The sequence below is a fragment of the Mustela nigripes genome, chromosome 4 (assembly GCF_022355385.1).
Source record: "Mustela nigripes isolate SB6536 chromosome 4, MUSNIG.SB6536, whole genome shotgun sequence".
Lineage (NCBI taxonomy): Eukaryota > Metazoa > Chordata > Mammalia > Carnivora > Mustelidae > Mustela > Mustela nigripes.
Window position 1 is genome coordinate 185,128,919 of NC_081560.1, and position 22,252 is coordinate 185,151,170.

A 22,252-nucleotide genomic window follows, 5' to 3' on the forward strand; every position below is an offset into this window, starting at 1 on the left:
TGAATCTGCCATGACAAATCATTATCAGCAGATTCCATCATTTAAAGTTCACTTTTCATATCGCCATACTGTATGTGTCAAAACCCATAGGATGTACAAGTATATACCATTATAGTGTCATACAGCATATTTTCACAATCCTAAAAATCCTCTCTGCTCTGGCAACCACTGATCTTTTCACTGACTCGTTAGTTTTGGTTTTTCTAGAATATCATGTAATTGGAATCTCACAGTATATAGCCATTTCATATTGGCTTCTTCTACTTAGTAATAGGCATTTAAGGGTTCTCTGTGTCTTTTTATGGCTTGATCCCTCACTTGTTTTTAGTACTGAATAGTATTTCTTTCTTTCTTTTTTTAAATATTTATTTATTTGTTAGAGCACAAGCGAGGAGAGCAGCAGGCAGAGGGAGAGTTGGCTGAGTGGGGAGCCCGATGTGGGACTCCATCCCTGAACTCTTGGATCCTGACCTGAGCTAAAGGCTGATGTTTAACTGGCTGAGCCACCTACGCGTCCCTGAGTAGTATTTCATTTTACCACAGTTTATCCATTCACTTTAGATCATGTGTCACACCTACTGAAGGTACTTGCAAGTTTTGGCATTTACGAATAACATCCGTATGCAGACTTCTGTGGACATAAGTTTTCAACGACTTTGGGTAGATAACCAAGGTGCACAGTTCTTGGGTTGTATGAAGAAACTGTCACTCTTTGTAAGTGGCTGTACCATTTTGCATTCCTGTCAGTAATGAATGAGAGGTCTTGTTACTTTATGTCCTTGCTAGCATTTTGTGTTGTCAGTGTTCTGGATTTTGGCCATTCTATAATAGGTGTGTAGTGGTATCTAATTGTTGTTTTAATTTGCATTTTCCTATTGACATAGGATGTTGAGCATTTTTTCATGTGCTTATTGGCCATCTGTAGGTCTTCCTTGGTGAGGTTTGTCTGTTTAGGTCTTTTGCCCATGTTTTAATTGGATTGTTTGTTACTGTTGAGTTTCAAGAGTTCTTTGTATATTTTGAATAAAAATCCTGTAGCAGATAGGGCTTTTGCAAATATTTTATCCTATTTTTGGCTTTATCTTTTCATTCCCTTGACTGTATTTTGCAGAGTGGAAGTTTTAAATTGTAACAAATACTTCAGGAAGTATTTCTTTCATGGTATTTTATCTAAAAAATCATTGCCATAGCTAAGGTTATCTAGATATCCTTTTATTTTATCTTCTAGGAATTTTATGGTTCTTCATTTTACATTTAGGTCTGTTACTCATTTTGAGTGAATTTTTGTGAAGGATGTGATGTCTGTGCGTAAATTCTTTGCGTGTGGATGTCTCGTTGTTCCAGTGCCTTTTTTTTTCTTTTCTTTGGAAAAAGACATCTTTTCTCCATTGTATTGCCTTTACTCCTTTGTCGATGATCAGGTGACTATATTTGTGGGTCTGTTTCTGGGCTCTGTTCTATCTCATTCGCTTATTTGTCTATTCTTTTGCCAATAACACACTGTCTTGATTACTGTAGCTTTATAGTAAGTTTTGAAGCTAGGGGGATCAGTTCTCAGACTTTTTCTTTCTTCACTACTTGTTGGTTATTCTGGAAATTATATAAACTTAGAATTGCTTTGTTGATACCCACAGAATTTTGATTGGGATTGCATTGAATTTCTTGATCATGTTGGGAAGAAGAGAGATTTTGACTGTTTGAGTCTGCCATTCCATGAACATGGAATAATAATCCACTTACTTAGTTCCTCTTTGATTATTTTTCATCAGAGTTTTATAGTTTTTCTCATATAGGTCTTGTATGTGTTTTGTTAGAGTTATACCCAAGTATTTAAATTTTGGGGGTGGTAATGTAAATGGTGATAATGTTTTTAATCTCAAATTCCATTTGTTCATTGTGTTATTATAGGAAAGCAGTTGATTTTGTATATTAACCTTTTATCCTACTCCCTTGTTATAATCACTTTATTAGCTCTAGGTGCCATTTTGTTGATTTTGGGGGGTTTTCTACATAGACGTTCCTATCTGTCAATAAAGACAGTTTTTCTTTGCAATTTGTGTACTTTTAATTTTCTCCTACAGCATTAGCTAGAATTTCTAATTTGTTGTTAAAAAGAATGGTGAGAGGAAACATTTTTCCCTTATTACTGATCTTAATAGGAAAGTTTCTGGTTTTTCACCATTATATATGATGTTAGCTGTGGGTTTTTTATATATGCTCTTTACCATGTTGAGGAAGTTCCCCTGTATTTCTAATTTGCTGAGAGTTTACCCCCTGCTTCATGGATTTGGCCATTCTAATGGGCTTGTTGGATTTTGTTAAATGCCTTTTCTGCATGTATTTGTGTGATCTTGTGTGTTTTTTTTTTCTTTTTTAGTATGTTGATATGAAGGATTACATTAATTGATTTTTTTGAACAATTGAACTAGCCTTGGATATCTGGGATAAACCCCACTTGCTTGTGATGTATAATTCTTTTTATACATTGTTGGAATTGAGGTTTGTTTTGTTGAGGATTTTTGTGTCTCTGTTCATGAGAGACATTGAAAAGGCCTTTTTTTAAAAATCACTTTTTAACTTCGTTTTCTGAAGGGTGACATTCACCTGTGCAAGTTTACATTGAAATAGATTTTGGTTCATATTTTGAGAGATTTTTTCTATTTTATGAACTGTACCTGCAAGTTATTAGAAAGAAGCTGTATTTGTAAGTTTTACAAATGTTTTAAACATTGCTTCTCAAACACAAATATTTATTATTAGACTCAACAGTCATAAAATTCTGTAAAATTACCACAGAAGTTTGAAAATGCTTACTCTCATTTTCTCTATAGACCAGTAAACAGTTTGTAGACTGTCACAGGCCCCTGGCAAACATTTGAGTAGCAGTCTGAATATTATGCAGTGTACTACTTCTTTCCTTGCTCTCTCTCTTTTTTTTTTTTTTTTTAAGATTTTATTTACTTATTTTAGAGAGAAAGCATGAGCATGGGGGCGGGGAGGGGCAGAGGGAGAGAGAGAATCTTAAACAGGCTACCTGCTGAGCACAGAGACTGACTTGAGGCTCCTTCCCAGGACCATGAGATCACAGCTGGAGCTGAAACCAAGAGTCCCTTCCTTAACTGATTGCAACACCCAGATGCCCCTCCTGCTCTTTTTCTAATAGTCTGAGCCTTAATTCTCAGTCTTGAACAGCATTTGTTACTTTTGTAATAGATTTGAAAATGATGAAAAATAATGAAAAATAAAACTTTTCATTATGAACAGCTTCAAACATGCATACACACATACATAGAGAGAGGCTAGGAAAATGAATTCTCATACTCTTGTCACCCAGGTACTAATACATGGCTGGTCTTGTTTCATTTATGTTCCTCTTGCTTCCTCCCAGGGGAGTATTTTAAAGCAAATTCCAGACATTTTACAGCAATGTAAATATTTTCAGTAAGAGTAAAGGACTTTTTTTTTTTTTAAGAAAGGAAGGTGGGTGAGAGGCTGGCAGAGCGACTGAGAACCTTAAACAGGCTCCATGCTCCCTGCTGAGCTGGATGTAGGGCTTGATCTCATAAACCTGAGATCTTGACCTGATCCAAATTCAACTAACTGAGCCACTAGGCACCCTGAAAAGGACTTTAAAAAAAAAAAAAAAAGATTTTATTTATTTGTTTATTAGAGAGAGAGAGAAAGCAATGGAAGGGGGAGGGTCAGAGGGAAAAAGCAGAGTGGGAAGTCTGATGTGGGACTCCATCTTGAGACCTAAGCTGAAGGCAGACGGTTAACCGACTTAGCCACCCAAGTGCCCTGAAAAGGTCTTTTTTAAGAGCATAGGTACCGCACTGTTAATCACACCTTAAAATTTCAATAATTTCTTAATATCATATCAGTGTTGAGGTTAATTTTTAACATGTATTTAAGTTTTAATGCACACCCTCCCCACACACAGGAGTTTGCTGATTGCATCTCCGTGGAATCAGTTCTGTCTATCCCCTATAATCCTGCAAACTGGTAATTAGATCTGGAAGCTTGATCTTACTCAGGTTTGATAACTATTATTATTTGGCACAAGTAATTCATAGATGGTATGGTATATGACTGTTTAATAGATTTATTTTAAAAATAAGTTTTTAATGCTGCTTACATCTATTAAGTGATTGTTACCTTGATATTAGTATGTATTTTAAAAATTGGGCTTGCTGGGGTGCCTGGGTGGCTCAGTGGGTTAAAGCCTCTGCTTTCGGCTTGGGTCATGATCCCAGGGTCCTGGGATCGAGCCCCACATACGGCTCTTTGCTCAGTGGGGAGCCTGCTTCCTCCTCTCACTCTCTGCCGGCCTCTCTGCCTACTTGTGATCTCTGTCTGTCAAATAAATAAATAAAATCTTTAAAAAAAAATAAATTGGGCTTGCTACCAGAACTTGTAACAAATGGAGCAGGGAAAAGTTAGGAAAATGTTTCATTATTTCTGGAAATAGAGTATTTATTTGCAAAACAAATTCAATGAACAAGATTTTAAAGTGAATCTTTACATTGAAGAATATTGAGATGCTTTGATAGTTACAGTTTAGTATATGGGATGGAGATTCTCGAGATTATCTTAATTCATTTTTTTTTTTAACAGATGTGAGAGTTGAGGCTCTAAGAGAAAATTGATTTACTTGCTATGTTGCAGTCTTTCCTTTAAAACAGACTATGTATAGGTGCTGTTCACAATATACTGTGGTTTCTTTAGTAATTTGGATTAGTTTATTAGTTTAAGGGAAATCAGGTTGGTTTTTTGTTTTTTGTTTTTTTTTTTTTTAAATTTTAAAAATAATAATAAAAAAATTCTTTTCTTTTCTTTACAAACCCTTGTGTCGAGGGCTGTTTTTTGTTTTTTAAGATTTATTTATTTGAGGGAGAGAGAATCTCAAGCTTATCTCATGATCTGACCTGAAATCTGACGCTTAACTCATTATGCCACCCAGATGCCTACAGGCTGGCTTTAGTAATATTTTCTGTCTCAGGGATTGCCTCCAAAATAAAAACAAAACAAAACAAAAAAACCCTTAAGGTATTTTATAGTTGAGAACCATATTGACTATTTCCAAGTTGTTTTTTTTCCTCACTCAGGGTTAGGTGCTAAATTTAGTATATTTTGTTTTATAAATAACTTTTTTACTTTTTTTCTTTTTAAGAGAGAGGGGCAGACGGAGAGGGAGAGAGTCTTTCCCAAGTGGGGCTCAATCTCAGAACCCTGAGATCATGACCTGGGCCATAATCAAGAGTTGGACATTTAACTGACTGAGCTACCCAGGTGCCCCTTATAAATAATTTTTTAAGGTCTTGTTGCTCAACTTTTTAAAGATTTTGTAATAGTTCTCAATCTAGATATGCCATGGGAATATTCTGTATAATTTTTAAATTTATTTAAAGATTTTATTATTTAACAGAGCACAAGCAGGGGGAGCCGCAGAGGGAGAGGGGGAGCGGAGCCACAGAGGAAGAGGGGGAGGCACAGAGGGAGAGGGGGAGGCAGGCTCCCCGCTGAGCAGGGAGCCTGACAGGGGCTTGATCCCAGAATCCTGGGCTCATGACCTGAGCTGAAGGCAGACGCTTAACCAACTGAGCCACCCAGGCATCCCTTGAGATCTGATTCTTGATTACTTTTTACAAAATTTCACATAGATTTAGCACTTTCAGAAGGTATTTAGTGATTGCAAAAGTTTTTATGACCTTTACAGGACCCAAAGGACTTGTGTCCTTTATATCGCAGGACTTGAATAGTTAACCCGCTCATGAGTGCCTGGGGTCTGATACACCTAGTTGTTGGTGGTGGAAATTGTCTGCTGAGGTCTTGCCGCAGGAGTGGATCCCAGCCCCTAAAATTTCTTTGTGCCTGAAATTTTTCCCGTCTCTTTTCAGTACACTCAGTATGGTCTGTTCTGTGGACTTTACTAAACACAGGGCTGGTCCGCATTTCATGCCACTTGATGCCCTCCATGCCACAGTTTGTTTTTTTAAAATTATTTATTAGAATGTATACATGTGTGCTGAGCAAGCATGGGTGGGGAGGATATTGAGGGGCAGAGGGAGAGGGAGAGAAACTTAAGCAGCCTTCATGCTGCTTGTGGAGCTTAGTCCGATGTGGGACTTGATCCCACGACCCTGAGATCATGACCTGAGCCAAAACCAAGAGTCTGCCCCTTAATGGACTGTACTACCCAGGCGTCCCTGACCCACAGTTTTTGAAAGCTTGGCTACCTGATTGAAAACTGAGGGAGGGAATAATACAGGGAAGACAACACACACAAATCAGTATTCTGGAAACTAGTACCAGTAGGGAATACAGTCAGTGCCAGATGCTAGTGGAAGTGTGGTGGTTTGGTATACTTGAAGTGATTTGGAAAACACTCCTAAGAGAGAGGAGACTTGAACTGAGCTTTGAAGAAGGGGTGGGATTTGCCACAGGTTGGGCACGTGTGTCTGTTATGCTTGGGTTTGTAAAGGTAGTGCCTTCATGTACCACTGGGGCGGGTTGGGGGTAGTAATTGCATGAGGCTAGGGTATGTGTGAAGTGTTGGGGAGTGAGTCTGTGAGGTGGGTTGTGTGTGTGACTATGGGAAGGAGTTGGGAGTTCTTACTGCTGTGGAATTGCTTAGGAAAGAGTGCTTTGCTATTAGGATTTTTCTGGTAACAGTAAGCTGTGGATTACAGGAAGGGTGGATTTAGAAAGGGAAGATACTTAGAAGGTTATTACAGTAGTTCTGACCTGAACTGAGAAGGGTTGATGGCAGTGGGAAATGGGAAGAAAGGAACTGATTGGACAGAAACCACTAGAGAGACCCTGGTCGGGGGAAGGGCAGAATTCAAGAGGATTCTGCCATTCTGTGCTGGGTGCAGAGGTCCTCATGGTGTCCTTAATGGATATAGGAGAAATCAGGGTTAAGGGTTTGCTGTGAGAGGAAGAGAAGAGGTTTAAGTAGGATGTGATAAATTATTGGAGCCCTGAAATGAGGTCAGCTTTATGGAGAAAGGGTTCACTGTATCATCAGTCTTCAGGATCTTGCTCAAGGCCAGTTGTTTTTTTCTGTTGACTGTTGTGAGGAAGGACAGTGATGTAGAAAGATGCGGAAGAGAAAAGAGGGGAATGACGGTGTGGGAGTTTTGGTTTAAAGAGTTAAATAGTACTTTTTATATGTCAGTATTACAGTTCAGAATTATCATGTGATATTGTAACAGAACCTGAAAATTCAGCATGCTTGGAATAACCTAGTTTTAACTTGCATCTCTGTTCTGCTAAGATGCTTTCTGAGCATTTATAAATTTCCATAGATTTATGTTAATTAGTATTTATATCAACAATTTATATTAATGAGTTAGTGTTTATATTACTGAGTAGAGACTTATATTTAATAAGGCTAATATAGGGGCGCCTGGGTGGCTCAGTGGGTTAAGCTGCTGCCTTCGGCTCAGGTCATGATCTCAGGGTCCTGGGATTGAGTCCCGTGTCGGGCTCTCTGCTCAGCAGGGAGCCTGCTTCCCTTCCTTTCTCTCTCTGCCTGCCTCGCTGCCTACTTGTGATCTCTCTCTCTGTCAAATAAATAAATAAATCTTAAAAAAAAAATAATAAGGCTAATACAAAACCTTAAAGACTGCTATTAGTCCTTCATTTGGATGACTTACCATTTGAAACTAACTGGCAAGGGGGCTTCTCTGTTTCTTTTCTTATTTTTTTTAAAGGTTTATTTATTTGATAGAGAGAGCATACATAGCAGGAGGAGGGGGACAGGGAGAAGCAGACTCCCCATTGAGCAGGGTAGGCTGACCTGGGGCTTGATCCCAGGACACTGAGATCATGACCTGATCTGTAGGCACATGCTTAAGCAATTGAGCCACCCTGGCAACCTGTTTCTTTCTTAAGGAGTTTATACATGATGAGGATTATTTCACTTCTCCCGTTTTTTTCCATAGGGTTTTAGTAGGTGCTTGGGAGAATTTGTAGGGTAGCTATGATTTTTGAGGAATTTCCTTTAATAGGGATCTGGTTCTTCAACAGTGTTTGGTAATGCTTCACTAATATGAGCTAATTAATTCATTATTAAGCATGACAATATAAAAAATGTTTAATTGATAGCTTCTCTTTTCCCCTGATCATTAGTCTGTATACTCATAATACTTGGGCTTTTATTATTATTTCAGCTGGGAAGTATATACTCAAAAGCAATTGTCAGTTTAAGACTGATTGATATAGTTGGAGACATTATTCAGTCTGTCTGCAGGTAGAGCTTGATGCACGAATGGATTCATGGATTCTTTGATCCATAGGATGAGAATTGTTGGTGTGGCATTCGAACCAAGGAATATTTGTTTGAAGAGTAGAAGTTGTGTGTGGTTCTCCTTAAAGAGGGTCCAGATTGTGCAGATTTTGTTTTTGCTTTTTATTGCACCAATTAATGCAAGTATAATTCATTGGATAGAATTTGGATAGAATTAGACTTGCAAATTAAATTTACTTGGATATAGGACTATGTTAACATGAAAGATATTTTGTAACAGTTTTATTTTGCTGTACAGTATTAATTCTCAGAGCTGGTTGCTATTAAAAATAATTTTATGTTTTTTGGGGGATTTTTGACATCTGGAAGAAAAGAAGTACTTAGTGTTAATTTGTTGTTAGTAATGCAAAATCATATAGTTGAGCCAAAGTCATCTTTACTCTTCGATTCCACTTACTGATTACAGCAGATGTAAATGGCTCTCTCAGATAATCCTCTCCAGTGAGTTTTAGTTTTCAGTTACTAAAAAACGGTATTTCTCCAAAGCCTCAATTTCCCATAGAGTTGACACTGTATACATCATTATTTAATATAATTCACTTGCCTTAAAACTTTGGAGCATGGTTTTGGTATTGCTTAGTTACCTGGATTTTTGAAGAGGGAGGCTACTTACCAGGCATATATGACAGTGACTCTATTTTTTATGACAGTTTTTTGTTTTTTTTGGTCAGATGTGGACATTTAAACACGCTGTGCTGGCACATTAGTTCCATGAAGGTGAGCTAAGATCATGTAAATTTACAAGCTGTTCAGTTGAGCCTATAAACATATCAAACTAAGACTTAGTGAAGCAGGCATGAAATTCTGAATGTGAATATTTTGAATGAAATACTGAAATTACGTATAGTAGCCCTGTATATATATTCATTATGTCATTTGTTCTTGTCATGATAAGTTTCTACTTGACCATGTTTTTTTTTTCCAGTAGCACAAGCAACTTATTTATAGTTCATTCCTGAGAAACTAAAGGAAGAAACTGCCTAGTGAATATGAAATATGAACTGAATGATTATAGTTTCTTGCTCTTTCGCACACTTTTGGACTGCTTTTGGAGCATATGTAATCTTTGTGTACAAGCTAAATTTCAAAATCTAAGCAATATAAATATAAATAACCTGGGTTAGGGGGAAAATACAGTTGCTGAAGGAGAAAAAGACTTCACGCTAAATACAAGCAGTATTTATTTTTTGCTTTTCTGCTTAGTTTACATCCTTTCTCTCTTCAGTAATAACAAGTAGTATGGGTAGGAACTGATTTAGCACGACTCAGTGAATATTAGGGATTCCATTAGTTCACATACACACACGGCTAAGGCTTTAGAGAAAAATGTCTTTCCCATGTCTATTTGACTGACCAGCACAATGAGTTAGCTAATTTTGTTGCTAAATAAATTTAATTTATTAAATTTCAATGCTAAATACAGTTCATTATTAAAATAAATGAGTAGGATTAAAATAAAGGCTTTTTAAAAAATAAATACTGGATAAAATAGCAGGCTTCAAGTGAAACTCAGTTTTGGTTTCCTTTACAGGACTAGCTATTCACAGTCAGACAGAACTACTTAGCACGCTCTGCCAGTGTCTCCTGAGGAAGTCAGAATCTTGAGCCAGCATGAAGACTGAATCTTGTCTTTGGTCTGATTTATAAGTCATACTTTTATTCTAACCATGTGCAAGGTGGAGGTTATAGCATGGAAACTAAAACCTTAGTAAGTGTGATTTTTATTTTAGCTAATAAATTATAGCCTTTCTTGTAGTGAATTTGTCCTCTTAATGGAGTTCACACTATAAATGGGGTGAGGACTTGGCAAACAGAGACACAGTAATAAACACATACAAAGTGAAAGATTAAGCTTTTCAGGTCAGAAAAATCCCTGAGAAAGGGAGGCAAAAGCTTCTGTTACTCTGCTTAGGATTTTTTACTTTTCTTGTTAAAAATATGTGGCAGGATGATATTTAGTTGAGAAGGGATATAAGTAAATGAAGAGTCACGCTTTAGTGGCAGCCATTAAAACAGTGTGGAAATTCCGCAAGAAATTAAAAATAGAGCTTCCCTATGACCCTGCAATTGCACTACTGGGTATTTACCCCAAAGATACACATGTAGTGAAAAGAAGGACCGTCTGTACCCCAATGTTTATAGCAGCAATGGCCACGGTCACCAAACTGTGGAAAGAACCAAGATGCCCTTCAACGGACGAATATACACAACGGACATATATTCAATGGTCCATATACACTATGGAGTATTATGCCTCCATCAGAAAGGATGAATACCCAACTTTTGTAGCAACATGGACGGGACTGGAAGAGATTATGCTGAGTGAAATAAGTCAAGCAGAGAGAGTCAATTATCATATGGTTTCACTTATTTGTGGAGCATAACAAATAGCATGGAGGACATGGGGAGTTAGAGAGGAGAAGGGAGTTGAGGGAAATTGGAAGGGGAGGTGAACCATGAGACTATGGACTCTGAAAAACAGTCTGAGGGTTTTGAAGGGGCGGGGGAGTGGGAGGTTGGGGGAACCAGGTGGTGGGTATTAGAGAGGGCACAGATTGCATGGAGCACTGGGTGTGGTGCAAAAACAATGAATACCGTTCTGCTGAAAAGAAATAAAAAGTAATTATTAAATTTGCTGTGGAAGTTACTTCATAAATTAGTTGGCATTAAATCATGAAGTCTTCATTTTAGTGTAGTTAGTAATAAGCCCAGTGTAGAATCCTATGAACCTTTTAAAATATTGAATATAGGTTTTTAGTATGAATTGAATTTTGAGTGTATTTTAAATACTGAATATTTTGAGTATGAGTATTCAAAATTCTATTGGCATGAGTATGCTAATAGTTATCTTAGGGACATTCTGTTGATTTTATTGTCCCAGTAGATGATGTATAGTTTTTATTTTTTTGTGCTTCAGAGTTAACTAGATTTTGAAGGGTGTTAGGCTATCAAGGAACTTGATCTGTATTTCATAGTGTTCCTTTTCTGATTGTAAGGATTACTCTTCAACATTTTTCTTTTCTGCCTGTGCTTATTATTAATAAGAGCAGTGGATAAGTAGCACTTTTAAGCTGCTTTTTCTTCCTTTAGCAAAAATGATAGAGTTGACTTTGTTTGATCTTCTGAATTCTTCAGTGAATCAAGCATAAGGATGCTGTACCTAGATAGCATAAGAATCTATGTTGTTCATAATTTGAGAATGGTTACATGTTTAAGTTATGTGATTTGTGTTCTTTCTCTTCTCTTTGAATCTTAACTGTTGGTTACTCTTCTAAATCGATGGTGATGACCTGGCTTAAATTAAACATCTGTTAGTGGCTTCTCTGTTTTAACTTGCTTCCCTCTTAGAACAAACCTCCCTTTATCTTCTGCTTATCCCTTTTGCATTCTAAAGTACAATTTCATTAAATCCCTGAGGTCTAAGATTTTTCTTTGGAAACTTATCTCTGGTGTCTCTAATGGAAATTGGAAAAGTAAGGATAGTTCATTGCTAAATCTCACAGGCTGCTTTTGTGAGATTTATATTTTGTAAGTTGAAGGGTACTTTTGGGGCACAGAGATGGAATTATGTAGTTATTGTTTTAATAACTATGTCCTAATTATTTATAGCTTCCTGCCTGACATAACTCACTTCAAGAAGAGCACAATGTCAGAACGTGGAATTAAGTGGGCTTGTGAATATTGTACGTATGAAAACTGGCCATCTGCGATCAAGTGTACTATGTGTCGCGCCCAAAGACCAAGTGGAACAATTATCACAGAAGATCCATTTAAAAGTGGTTCAAGCGATGTTGGTAGAGATTGGGATCCTTCCAGCACCGAAGGAGGAAGTAGTCCTTTGATATGTCCAGACTCTAGCGCAAGACCCAGGGTTAAGTCTTCATACAGCATGGAAAATGCAAATAAATGGTCATGCCACATGTGTACCTATTTGAACTGGCCAAGAGCAATCAGATGTACCCAGTGCTTATCCCAGCGTAGGACCAGGAGTCCCACAGAATCTCCTCAATCCTCAGGATCTGGTTCAAGACCAGTTGCTTTTTCTGTTGATCCTTGTGAGGAATACAATGATAGAAATAAACCGAACACAAGGACCCAGCACTGGACTTGTTCTATTTGCACGTATGAAAACTGGGCCAAGGCTAAGAAATGTGTTGTTTGTGACCATCCCAGACCTAATAATATTGAAGCAATAGAGTTGGCAGAGACTGAAGAGGCTTCTTCAATAATAAATGAGCAAGACCGAGCTCGGTGGAGGGGAAGCTGCAGCAGTGGGAATAGCCAAAGAAGGTCACCCCCCACTACAAAACGGGACTCGGAAATGAAAATGGATTTTCAGAGGATTGAATTGGCTGGTGCTGTTGGCAGCAAGGAGGAACTTGAAGTGGACTTTAAAAAACTAAAACAAATTAAAAACAGGATGAAAAAGACCGATTGGCTATTCCTCAATGCTTGTGTGGGTAAGTTTCTACATTTTTTGAAAGGGATGGTAATAGGTATTAAGAATGACATGGAAGATATAAACAGTATCAATATTATTTAGGATTTAGGTCATTCAGCATGATAGCTGTACTCCCACTGTCCATAATAATCTGTATTTGTGATCTTGTTATAACTTGATCCTAAATCGCCTCCATTTCATTGTGTGTCTTTCCATCATTAAGGAGAAAAACTTCTTAAGTAAGGTTTTTTTTATACATCAATAGGAGAAAAATATACCTGGAGTTTGAAACTGCTGCTCTGTTTATTTTAACAAGATGTGACTGAGGAACACCAGCTGCTGCTTCGGAGTGTTTGTAAACAGTGTGAGCATCTTGTGATGACAGAAGCTTTAGTCAGATGTTAAAAATATCACAAAAATGTGACTCCAAGAAGTTGAACAAACATAACATTGACCTTGAAAATACTGATGTTAATTTAACATGAATGTCATGTAGTTAATACTGGCAAATTTTATAAAACTGATTTCACATAGCCAGCTGGTTCCCACAGTTCAAATCATGATGTGCGTGTGTATTGTGGTTTTAGTACTTCCTAAAGAAATTTTGGATATTGATCCCAAGTTACTGGTTCAGACCTGTTGAAGGACCAGGACATGTTGGAGAGCAGGGTTTTCTCTAGTTTAACCAACCTTGTGAATTAAATATTTGTGATGTAATTCACAAAAGCAGTTATTGGACACCCTGTGCTTTTTTGTTTCTTTTGAGTAGGTTAGCTTTTTGAGTTTTATGATTTAAATTATCATAATTTTTGATAATTTAATGGGGTTTAATTATCCCCACTGGGGATATTTTGGGTGGTGCTTGCTTTGACATTCTGTTTTTTTTTTAAGATTTTATTTATTTATTTATTTGACAGAGATCACAAGTAGGCAGAGAGGCAGGCAGAGACAAAGAGGGAAGCAGGCTCCCTGCTGAGCAGAGAGCCCATGTGAGGCTCCATCCCAGGATCCCAGGATCCCGGGATCACGACGACCTAAGCCTGAAGGCAGAGGCTTTAACCTACTGAGCCACCCAGGCACCCCTGACATTGTGTTTTGTAGAGAAAATTTTTGTAAAGGATTATTTGGAGTGACTAAAGTTAAATATTGTGTGGAACAATAGCTAAGCCTTAAATATAGCTTAGCTGTATGTGTATGTTTTTTACAGGTGTGAATTTCTTTTGTTTACCCTCCTGAATATAGCTCCAAGAACAGAAGATGTAACTATATGAACTTGTAAGTCCTAAGCGTAGATTTCAAGAAATCTGAGTTTTTTATTTTAGTTTTGTTCTGGTAAAAAGAATGTCCCAGAAGGTGAGTCTTTCTGAACACCCAAACACAATAGGCACTTAGTAACTCTTAGTTCCAATTTTCTTCTGTCTGAGGACTACCGATGAGAGCACACTGACCCATTTTAGATTATCTGTGTTTTTCCATTTCATCCCATAGATTATTTTCCCCCTCCAAGTTGGGGTACCGTATATGGCATAATTTTCCTTTTTTTTTTTTAAGGAGATACATTGTATTTATTTTATTGAGGCCAAAGTCGACCGGTAACATAAAATTCACCATTTTGAAAATGAACAAATCAGTGGCATTTAGAGCATTCACAGTGTTGTGCAGCTACCACCTGTCTGGTGCTAAAACATTTTCATCATCCCAAAAGGAAACCCTGTAAACCTCTACCTCCCCTCCTCTCCCAAGTCCCTGGCAATCATGTCTGCTTTCTGTCTCTCTGGATTTACCTATACTGGATATTCCATATAAATGGAATCTTATGTGACCTTTTGTATCTAGGTAGATTGTCTTTAAATTACCTGAATGCCATTTGGAAACTCTTAAATCGTTTTTGCAGGTGGTAATGGACTATGCATACATTTAGTACAAGGTTGTTTTATAGTACATGTAAGTTTACAGATGGAAGTGAAGTACATTGTGATGATTATTAATTTATGTTGGGGTCTTAGAATCCTTTAGAAACCAGAGGTTCCTTCTTCAAGTTAGTGTATCTCAGGATAAGTAATTCTGCTTTGAAATATTTTCTCTTGAAACACAGATTAGACAAATCAATATAACTTTGTCTGTGTGGCTGTTACTTCTTTATGATGACTCTCATTTTGCTGCTACCTTTTATTTCTTTCCACATACCCTTATTTCTTTTGGGATAATCATCTTTATACCTCTTTGCATTTTGATGGCTGTGATTTCATTTTAAAGTGGAACAAAAAACTTATGCCAGCAGGTCCAGTATTGTGTTTGATCTTATTTCATTTACCAAATGGTTTGTTATTAGGTTCCTATTCCCACCCACTCCAGAGTTTCTAGGTTCTTAGGGCTAAGTATTAATTGTATTTAGTTTTTAGTAATGTGCATTCTGTTTTCCCTATCAACAAATACTTTTAACTTTACTATACAATATGGTTCTGAACTGTTGTACCAGAAATTATGACTGTGTGTTTATTGGGTAGTGCTTTCTTGATTTGTAAACATCACTGAAATATGTGTAAAAAAAAATTTTTTTTTGTTTACCTTGTGTTTAACAGAAGCTCACATGTACTGAACATTAATCTTTACCTCCCTTTTTCTGCCTCTTTTATGTTCTCCAGGTTTCATTAGATGTGGTATATTATGGCTTGTCCATGTTAGGCATTTAAGAAAATCATCTCTGTGGTTCCCTTGGTAGCGCGTAAAAAAAAAATAATCTCTGAAGTATATACACTAAGTATAAAGTATTTACTGAGTATAAAATTCATACTAAGTATAAAATGTGAGAGACTTAACCCCTGTGAAATTGGAAAAAGTCTCAACCTTGTAGTTGGTTAAGATAGAATTAAGGAGAGTTCAGTTGTTAAGAAGGCAAGTAAACCAAAGTGCCAGCAGTATTGAGCAAGTTTCTTTTTTACATGACTTTTGGGTATAATTTCCACCTAAGTCGTTATTACTATCTTATATAGTGAGCGGACATTGGGGACAGCGATGCCAAGATCTGACATCAGTGAAAGTGGAATCTGGGAGTAGGAACTGGGATGGTAAAGACAGAGGTGTGAATTTAAATGTGCAGTTGTCTCTGGAATGTGTGCAGTTTGGTGCCAGGTGTTTTCTGGGAGGTCATGTTGGTGCTAATCATAGACTGCCTGTCCGGCTGGATAGATAATGCCCCTAGAGAACAGGGCGCTACTACCTAACACACCATTTTAGTTCTGCTATTGTATTGAATCAGTTGCCCTTTAGAAGAACATTTTAATTTGTGACCCAAGTTGATCCCTCGAAAAGGTACTGGGTCACGTAAGAATCCCAAATTAAATCTGTGGTGATAGCTTTCTGTCTTCCTGAACTCTGGACTTGTGTATCCAGTTGTATATACCACATTTTGCCTTGAATAGCTAGTATTTCCAACTTCTTTCCAACTTATCGAAGCTGAAACTGAACTGGTCTGCCCCTTAAACCTATTTTTTCGTAGTTCCCTTCTCCCTCGATGGCTGGTTTATCGTCCTACCGGCTGTGCCCAAGGCCTCGGTCATCCTTGCTTCTCCTTTTTCTCTTATGCCTTTCCTACTTGTGAGAAAAACTTACTGGCTCTACCTTTGAAATACATACAGGGTCTGCACTTCCATAATCCCTTCTGTCCTTTTTCTCTTTTACAAATTGTTCTCCCCATAGGAGATATTCTTCTAAAACTCTGCTCGAACTAACTCTTCAGTGATCGCCTGTGTTGCTCAGAGTAAGAGCCAGAGTCCCTCAAAGACGGTCTAGGCCCCACAGCTGTATTCTGCACCTTCCTTCCCCCCCCAACACATTTCTTCTCCCACCTGTCTGTTGCTCTCCACTTCACTCATTCACTTTAGCCACTCTGGTCACCTTTCTTCTCTACAAATCAACCTCAGGCCTTGATACTTGCAGTTTGCTCTGCCTGGATTGCTCCTTTCTGGATTGCACGATCAGCTCATTTATTAGTTGCTTAAAATTCTTTTCGTAGTCGCTGCCTTCTTGGTGAGGCTTCCCTGACTGCTGTACGTACAGTTCCAGCCCTGTCCTCATCCCCTTCCCCCAGTTTTAATGGTCTTCACAACACTCGCCACTTTTTTATTTGTCTCTTTCTTCCTTAGAATTTAAGCTTTGTGAGTGGCAGGAATTTTGTTTCCTTCACAGCTATATCCTGGTACTTAAAACAGTGTTTGACATGTAGCAGACATTCAGGCATTTGTTAAATCATTCAGTGAATACGCCCTTGTCGAAACTGGCATCTGGAAAAATAGACCTTTCTGCTGCTTTTCTGAATTTCTAGATTTTTTACTTTCTTCCTAGCTTTCTGTATTTTTTACTTTGCAGACTATTCCTGGAGCTTGACCCTGTGGGAGCCATTTGACTTTTCCCTATCAGGAAAAGATAGGAAGTTGGTACAACAAGAGTCTTCTGAGAAGAGGCAGGCCCTAGTTTATCACTAGGCAGTCTGTGGATATGAACGGTCTGAAGTCAGATTTCTTTACCTTACATTTCTCTGTCTTCCTGCTTTCACTGATGAATATCTGACAGTTTGGTGAATATATGATGTAAAGAAAAAAGTCATGTGTATGCTGTGCCTGAAGTCCTAAAGCAAATGCACTTTTTACGGGGACACTTTTTATAGTCAGTCGTCCTTGGAGCTGTTGGTGCGGTTTGGCGCTTTGTCTCCTGTCTACAGCAACAGCTCTGTCTTTCTTACGTTTAGCTTGTCCAGTGACCCTGCTAATGAAGATGGGAAGGATTTGAGATGGGGGGTCAGAGTGGTGGTGAAGGTGGAGGGGTAAAGTAGTGTAGGGTTGAAACTGGATTTTATGGGGCAGTGGCATTATAGAAAATGTGTGTGTCAGTCAAGTCTCCTGTTGTTCCCAGGCTTTGGGGTGACCTGAAGCATGCACTTGTGTCCCCTGTTGAGAATCACTGGTTAAGTCACGATTTCCTTACCAGTGAACGAGCTGAAACGGAATCATGATGATTATAGTCCGGGGTATTCCTGAGCAAAATTTTGATGGGTCTAAAAACTTAAATGATTTCTTTTCTTTTTCTTTTTTATGATTTTAGTTCTTTATTTGAGAAAGAGAAACAGATAGCAACAGAGAGCATGAGCAGGGAGGAGAGGGAGAAGCAGGGAGCCGAGTGCCGGGCTCGATCCCAGGACTCCGAGATCATTGATCTGAGCCGAAGGCAGACCCTTAACCAGCTGAGCCATCCACGTGCCCCGTAACTGTGATTCTTAAAACATAGAAAATGTTAGAATTGACTTTTTCTTTCAGGTTGTCTGCAAAGATAGTTCTGTTTGATCAAATATTTCCCCTTTTCTCCTATCTGTGTAGAAAATCAGTATTTGTGGCTGTTATTTTCTGTCCTGATGCCAGTTGTATTTTGGTCCCTTGCCTGTGTACCATGCCTTACATAGCCACTCCGGAGTGCCAGATGCAACTGCAGAAACCCCTCTAATGTATATAGTGCTACACATGTCAGAATGTGTTTGTTTGCTTTCACTGATACTCTTGTTTTCCTTGTATTTTTTAATTTTTAATTTTTTTTACTTTTGTCATTTTATGAAAAATTAGCAAAGTATAGGCTTATTACATTTAAAAATACTCTATTTTGCTATCATTATTAAGAATTATGGATATGGATGGTTTTTCTCAAGGAAATAATAGTTCACTTCTATTAAGGTTGTAGTGTTTTTCTTTTTCTGGGAAAACAAATGTGTTGCAAAATGTAATGTTCTAAGGTAATTTTTTTATGGTGTCTGTATTATTTAGTTTAGAGATATAATGTGTCTGGTCACATGAGTGTTGTGCAGTAATCCACACAAAATTGTATTAACTTCAACAGAAGAAAAAGTCCTATATGATTAGTTTTTGAGAGATGGTAGTACTATGAACTGGAATGGTGATAAGGTGATGTGTAACAAGAAAAGCACCACATCAGAACAAAACAGTTGGAAATCCTTGACGTAAGATACAATGGCGATTTTACCTATTTAATTAAGATGTCTTTGTGTCTGATTTTTTAACTTTAGAAGAAACCGAGGGCATGGAAATTATTATAAGGAAAGACATGGAAGACGCTTTTATTATCTAGTTTGGTGTTCTTTAGCTTTTAAAATTAATTTGCTGCAGAGCGATACCTTACTGATGACTTACCTGAAGGCATAAAACATGAAATACCTTGCAAAATATTAGCCATTAGGGAGTGGAGTTACGTGTCTAAAGTTGTATTTTCTAGGTGCCCACTACTGCTTGCTTTCAGTCTACCCACCCCCTTTCCACTTTTCTGATTTACATGACTGATTGATATAGTGTAACAAGCAGAAAAATGCCTTCCTGCCCCCCAAGACATTTAAATTCTAATCCCCAGAGTATATGAATATGCTACTATACGTGCTATACGTGCCAAAAGGTATCTTGCAGGTGTAGTTAAATTAAGGCCCAACAAATGGAGAGATGATCTCCTGTTATCTGTCTGGGTAGGCGGGCCTAGCACAATCATAAGGGTCCTTATAAACAGGAGAGAGACAGGAGAACCTGTGTCACAGAAGGAGATATGGCAGTGGAGCAGCAGAGGTCTTAGTGGTGTAGGGCCTTGAGCTGAGGAATGCTGGCAGCCTCTATAAGCTGGAAAAGGCAAGGCTCCCCTAGACGATCCCCAAGGAGCACACCTTGGGCTTCAGCTACTGAGAGCTATGTGGAATGTTTGGTCTTGTCCAGATTTTAAGATAAAAGATTTGGAAAGTTTTTAAGCCACTAAATTTGTAGTAATTTGTTAGAGCAGCAATAGGAAATTAATACAACTTTTTTTTTTTTTTTTTTTTTTTTTAAACACAAATAGCAAGTTCAGGGTGTCACATATGCTTCTGATCTACTGGTTATAAATCACAGGTTTCCATAACCCTGGCTTGGGTTTAGTTAGTTTGGTAGAATTGCTCAGAGAACTCAGGAAAACCTTTTGCTTACTAGATGACTAGTTTGTTATAAAAGGCTAGAACTCAAGAACTAGATGGAAGACATGCAGAGGACAAGGGAGGCGCCTTTCTGTGTCCTGTTGGCTGCCACTCTCCTCGTACCTCTACATGTTCAGCAGCTTGGAAGTTCTCCAACCCCCGTAGTTCAAGGATTTTTACCGAGGCGTAATTACACAGGTAAGATCAATCAGATCATTGGCCACAGGTGATTAATTCACCCTCCTGCTGCTCTTCTCTCCCTTGAGATAGGAGTGGAATGGGGCTGAACGTTCCAACCCTGCAATCCCAAGGTTGGTTCTCTTGGCAACCAGCCCCTATCCTTTGGGTTTTCCTGAAGTCACCTCATTAACATAAGCTCAGAAGTAGAAAAAGGGGCTTGTTTTATGAATAGCAAAAGACATTCGGTTTTCCCTTTATCTCTCTGGAACTATTTCAGGAACTGGGAACAAAACTAAATATTACATCAAAAGATGCCCCTAGGGATCTTACTTCAGGAAATTGCAGGCGTTTTAGCAGCTATGTGCCAGGAACAGTAGATGAAGATCAAGTATATATTTCTTACTCACAGTGAGTTTTTCTTTTTTAGTTAGTTTTCTTTTTTTGCTTTTGCTCTGTGTTTGAAAGGAGTACTGTTACAGGAACTTTGGAATAATGTTTGATGCCTGTGAATACTGTTTTCAGTCTTGCCCTTTTTCCAAGTCACCTAACTGAATACACCTGCATGAAAGCTGATTGTTGAGTCCCAAGATAGTCTGTCACTTGCTAATAGTTCTGGGCATTCTGTGGTTAGGTCATGTTATTTGAACTTGGATGATTTTTAATAAAATACTTCTATAGTATTTACTTTGCTTTGCTTAGCTTAGCCTGTGTTTGCCTGTTTTCAGTTTGGTGGACCGTAGGTGTTTGGACAGTCATTCTCCCAGTCCTGTGGATCTGCTTCGCGTCCACCATCACTTCCGAGTTGGTAGCCCAGTTGGTAGCCCAGTAGCAGATCTTTGTTCTAATGTGTAATTTTTAGAGATCATCTTCTGGGAGTTCAGAGAGGGAGCTAGTAAAAGAGTTCACTGTTCTGATAGATTTACATTATGGTATTTTTTAAAGTGCTGGATTTATACCAGGATGCTAATGAGCTGTTTTGAGTATGAACTTGATTTTGTATTGGTACCAGGCTGAGTGTTTTACTGAAAGATACTCTTTTGAGTTAGAGTTCTTTTTCCCTTAATACTTTGCTTTTTTTCCTTAATACCAGTAGAAACTGAAAAAAGGCCTTGGGTCTTAATAGTCTTTGACATTTAAAAGCATCACATTAAAAAAAAAACCATTAAGAAATAAAAATGGTTTGTTAAAATATCCTATTGAAAGCTTTTAATAGAATCCAAAATACATGCAGACTCCTGCCGCCGGTCTTTGGCAGTGCATCCATAAAAGGAAAGTGCGCTGCAAGAGTGCGGGCAATGCCTTGTATGTCCTTGGTTAACTCTCGGTGGTACTCTTATGTGCGCATATGTGTGTGTGTAGCTGTCAGAACCGAGGGGTCTTTTCACTCCACACACGTTCAGACTTGTGGGTCTCCTTCCTCTCCAAGGTAGTTGATATTATAGGTAATAGAATTATTTTTAGCACTGTGAATGGAGTAGCTCTACAGACAGCTTTTGTCTTTTCTTCAAGTTTCTAAGGATTTTCTCTTGTGATTGGAACTCTGGATATAAAATAAAACTTTGTGTTAAATGATTTTTAAGAAAATCATGATAGTTCTCAACAATGTACTAAAGATTGTAATCAGTAAGGAACATTCACATACTTTCTCCTGGCCAGTTCATTCTGGCTTTTGAAGGTGCTTCCTGACAGCTGGGATGAGAAGGAAGTTTCCAGGAATGAGTGTGTCTCTTAAGGCAAATGGGTGGGAATGGCAGAAATAGAGCCTCTGTGGCGTACTTCTGGTTGCCTCTGGTCTGAGATGGAATTGCTGTCTTTTAGAAATGATTGATTACACTGGCCCGCCAACTAATAATGTGCCTCCTTATGCTGAAAAAGGGAGTCTGGCAGGTGATTCTTGATTCTGTGGTACTGATATTTAAATATGCATTGTTGATTTAGTAAAGGCTTTCATTTTTAAAAAACATTGTATTAAATGAACACATTGAGTTATAAAATCCAAGTGTATTGCTTAAATACTGAATAAAAAAAGATGTGTTTAGTCTCCAGTGAACTTTACTGTTAAATCACTTTAATTTAAAACACTTATTAAAGGAAAGAAAAACCATTATTCTTTTTTTCACTCCCAGTCCTGCTGTGCAGAGACAACTTTTCCCCCCATTAACCTTTTATTCTGAGAAATTTCGATCTTTTTTTTTTTTTAAAGATGTATTTATTTATTTGACAGAGACAGTGAGAGAAGGAACACAAGCTGGGGGAGTGGGAGAGGGAGAGCTGAGCAGGGAGCCCTATGTGGGGCTCTATCCCAGGACCCCAGGATCATGACCTGAGC

At 38.0% G+C, this 22,252-nt stretch overlaps 1 protein-coding gene across 2 annotated transcripts in view; it reads left to right on the forward strand.

Annotated features, from left to right (window-relative positions):
• The window catches only part of ZRANB1 (zinc finger RANBP2-type containing 1), a 57,819-nt gene that overhangs the window by 8,773 nt on the left and 26,794 nt on the right, over positions 1-22,252 (forward strand). Inside the window, exons 2-3 of one of the 2 annotated variants that reach the window (XM_059398778.1) lie at positions 9,843-10,019; positions 11,921-12,771. In XM_059398778.1, the coding sequence (XP_059254761.1) occupies positions 9,979-10,019; positions 11,921-12,771 (892 nt within the window). In that variant the 5' untranslated portion in view covers positions 9,843-9,978. The remainder of the gene's footprint in view (positions 1-9,842; positions 10,020-11,920; positions 12,772-22,252) is intronic. The other variant, XM_059398779.1, reaches the window with a different exon arrangement.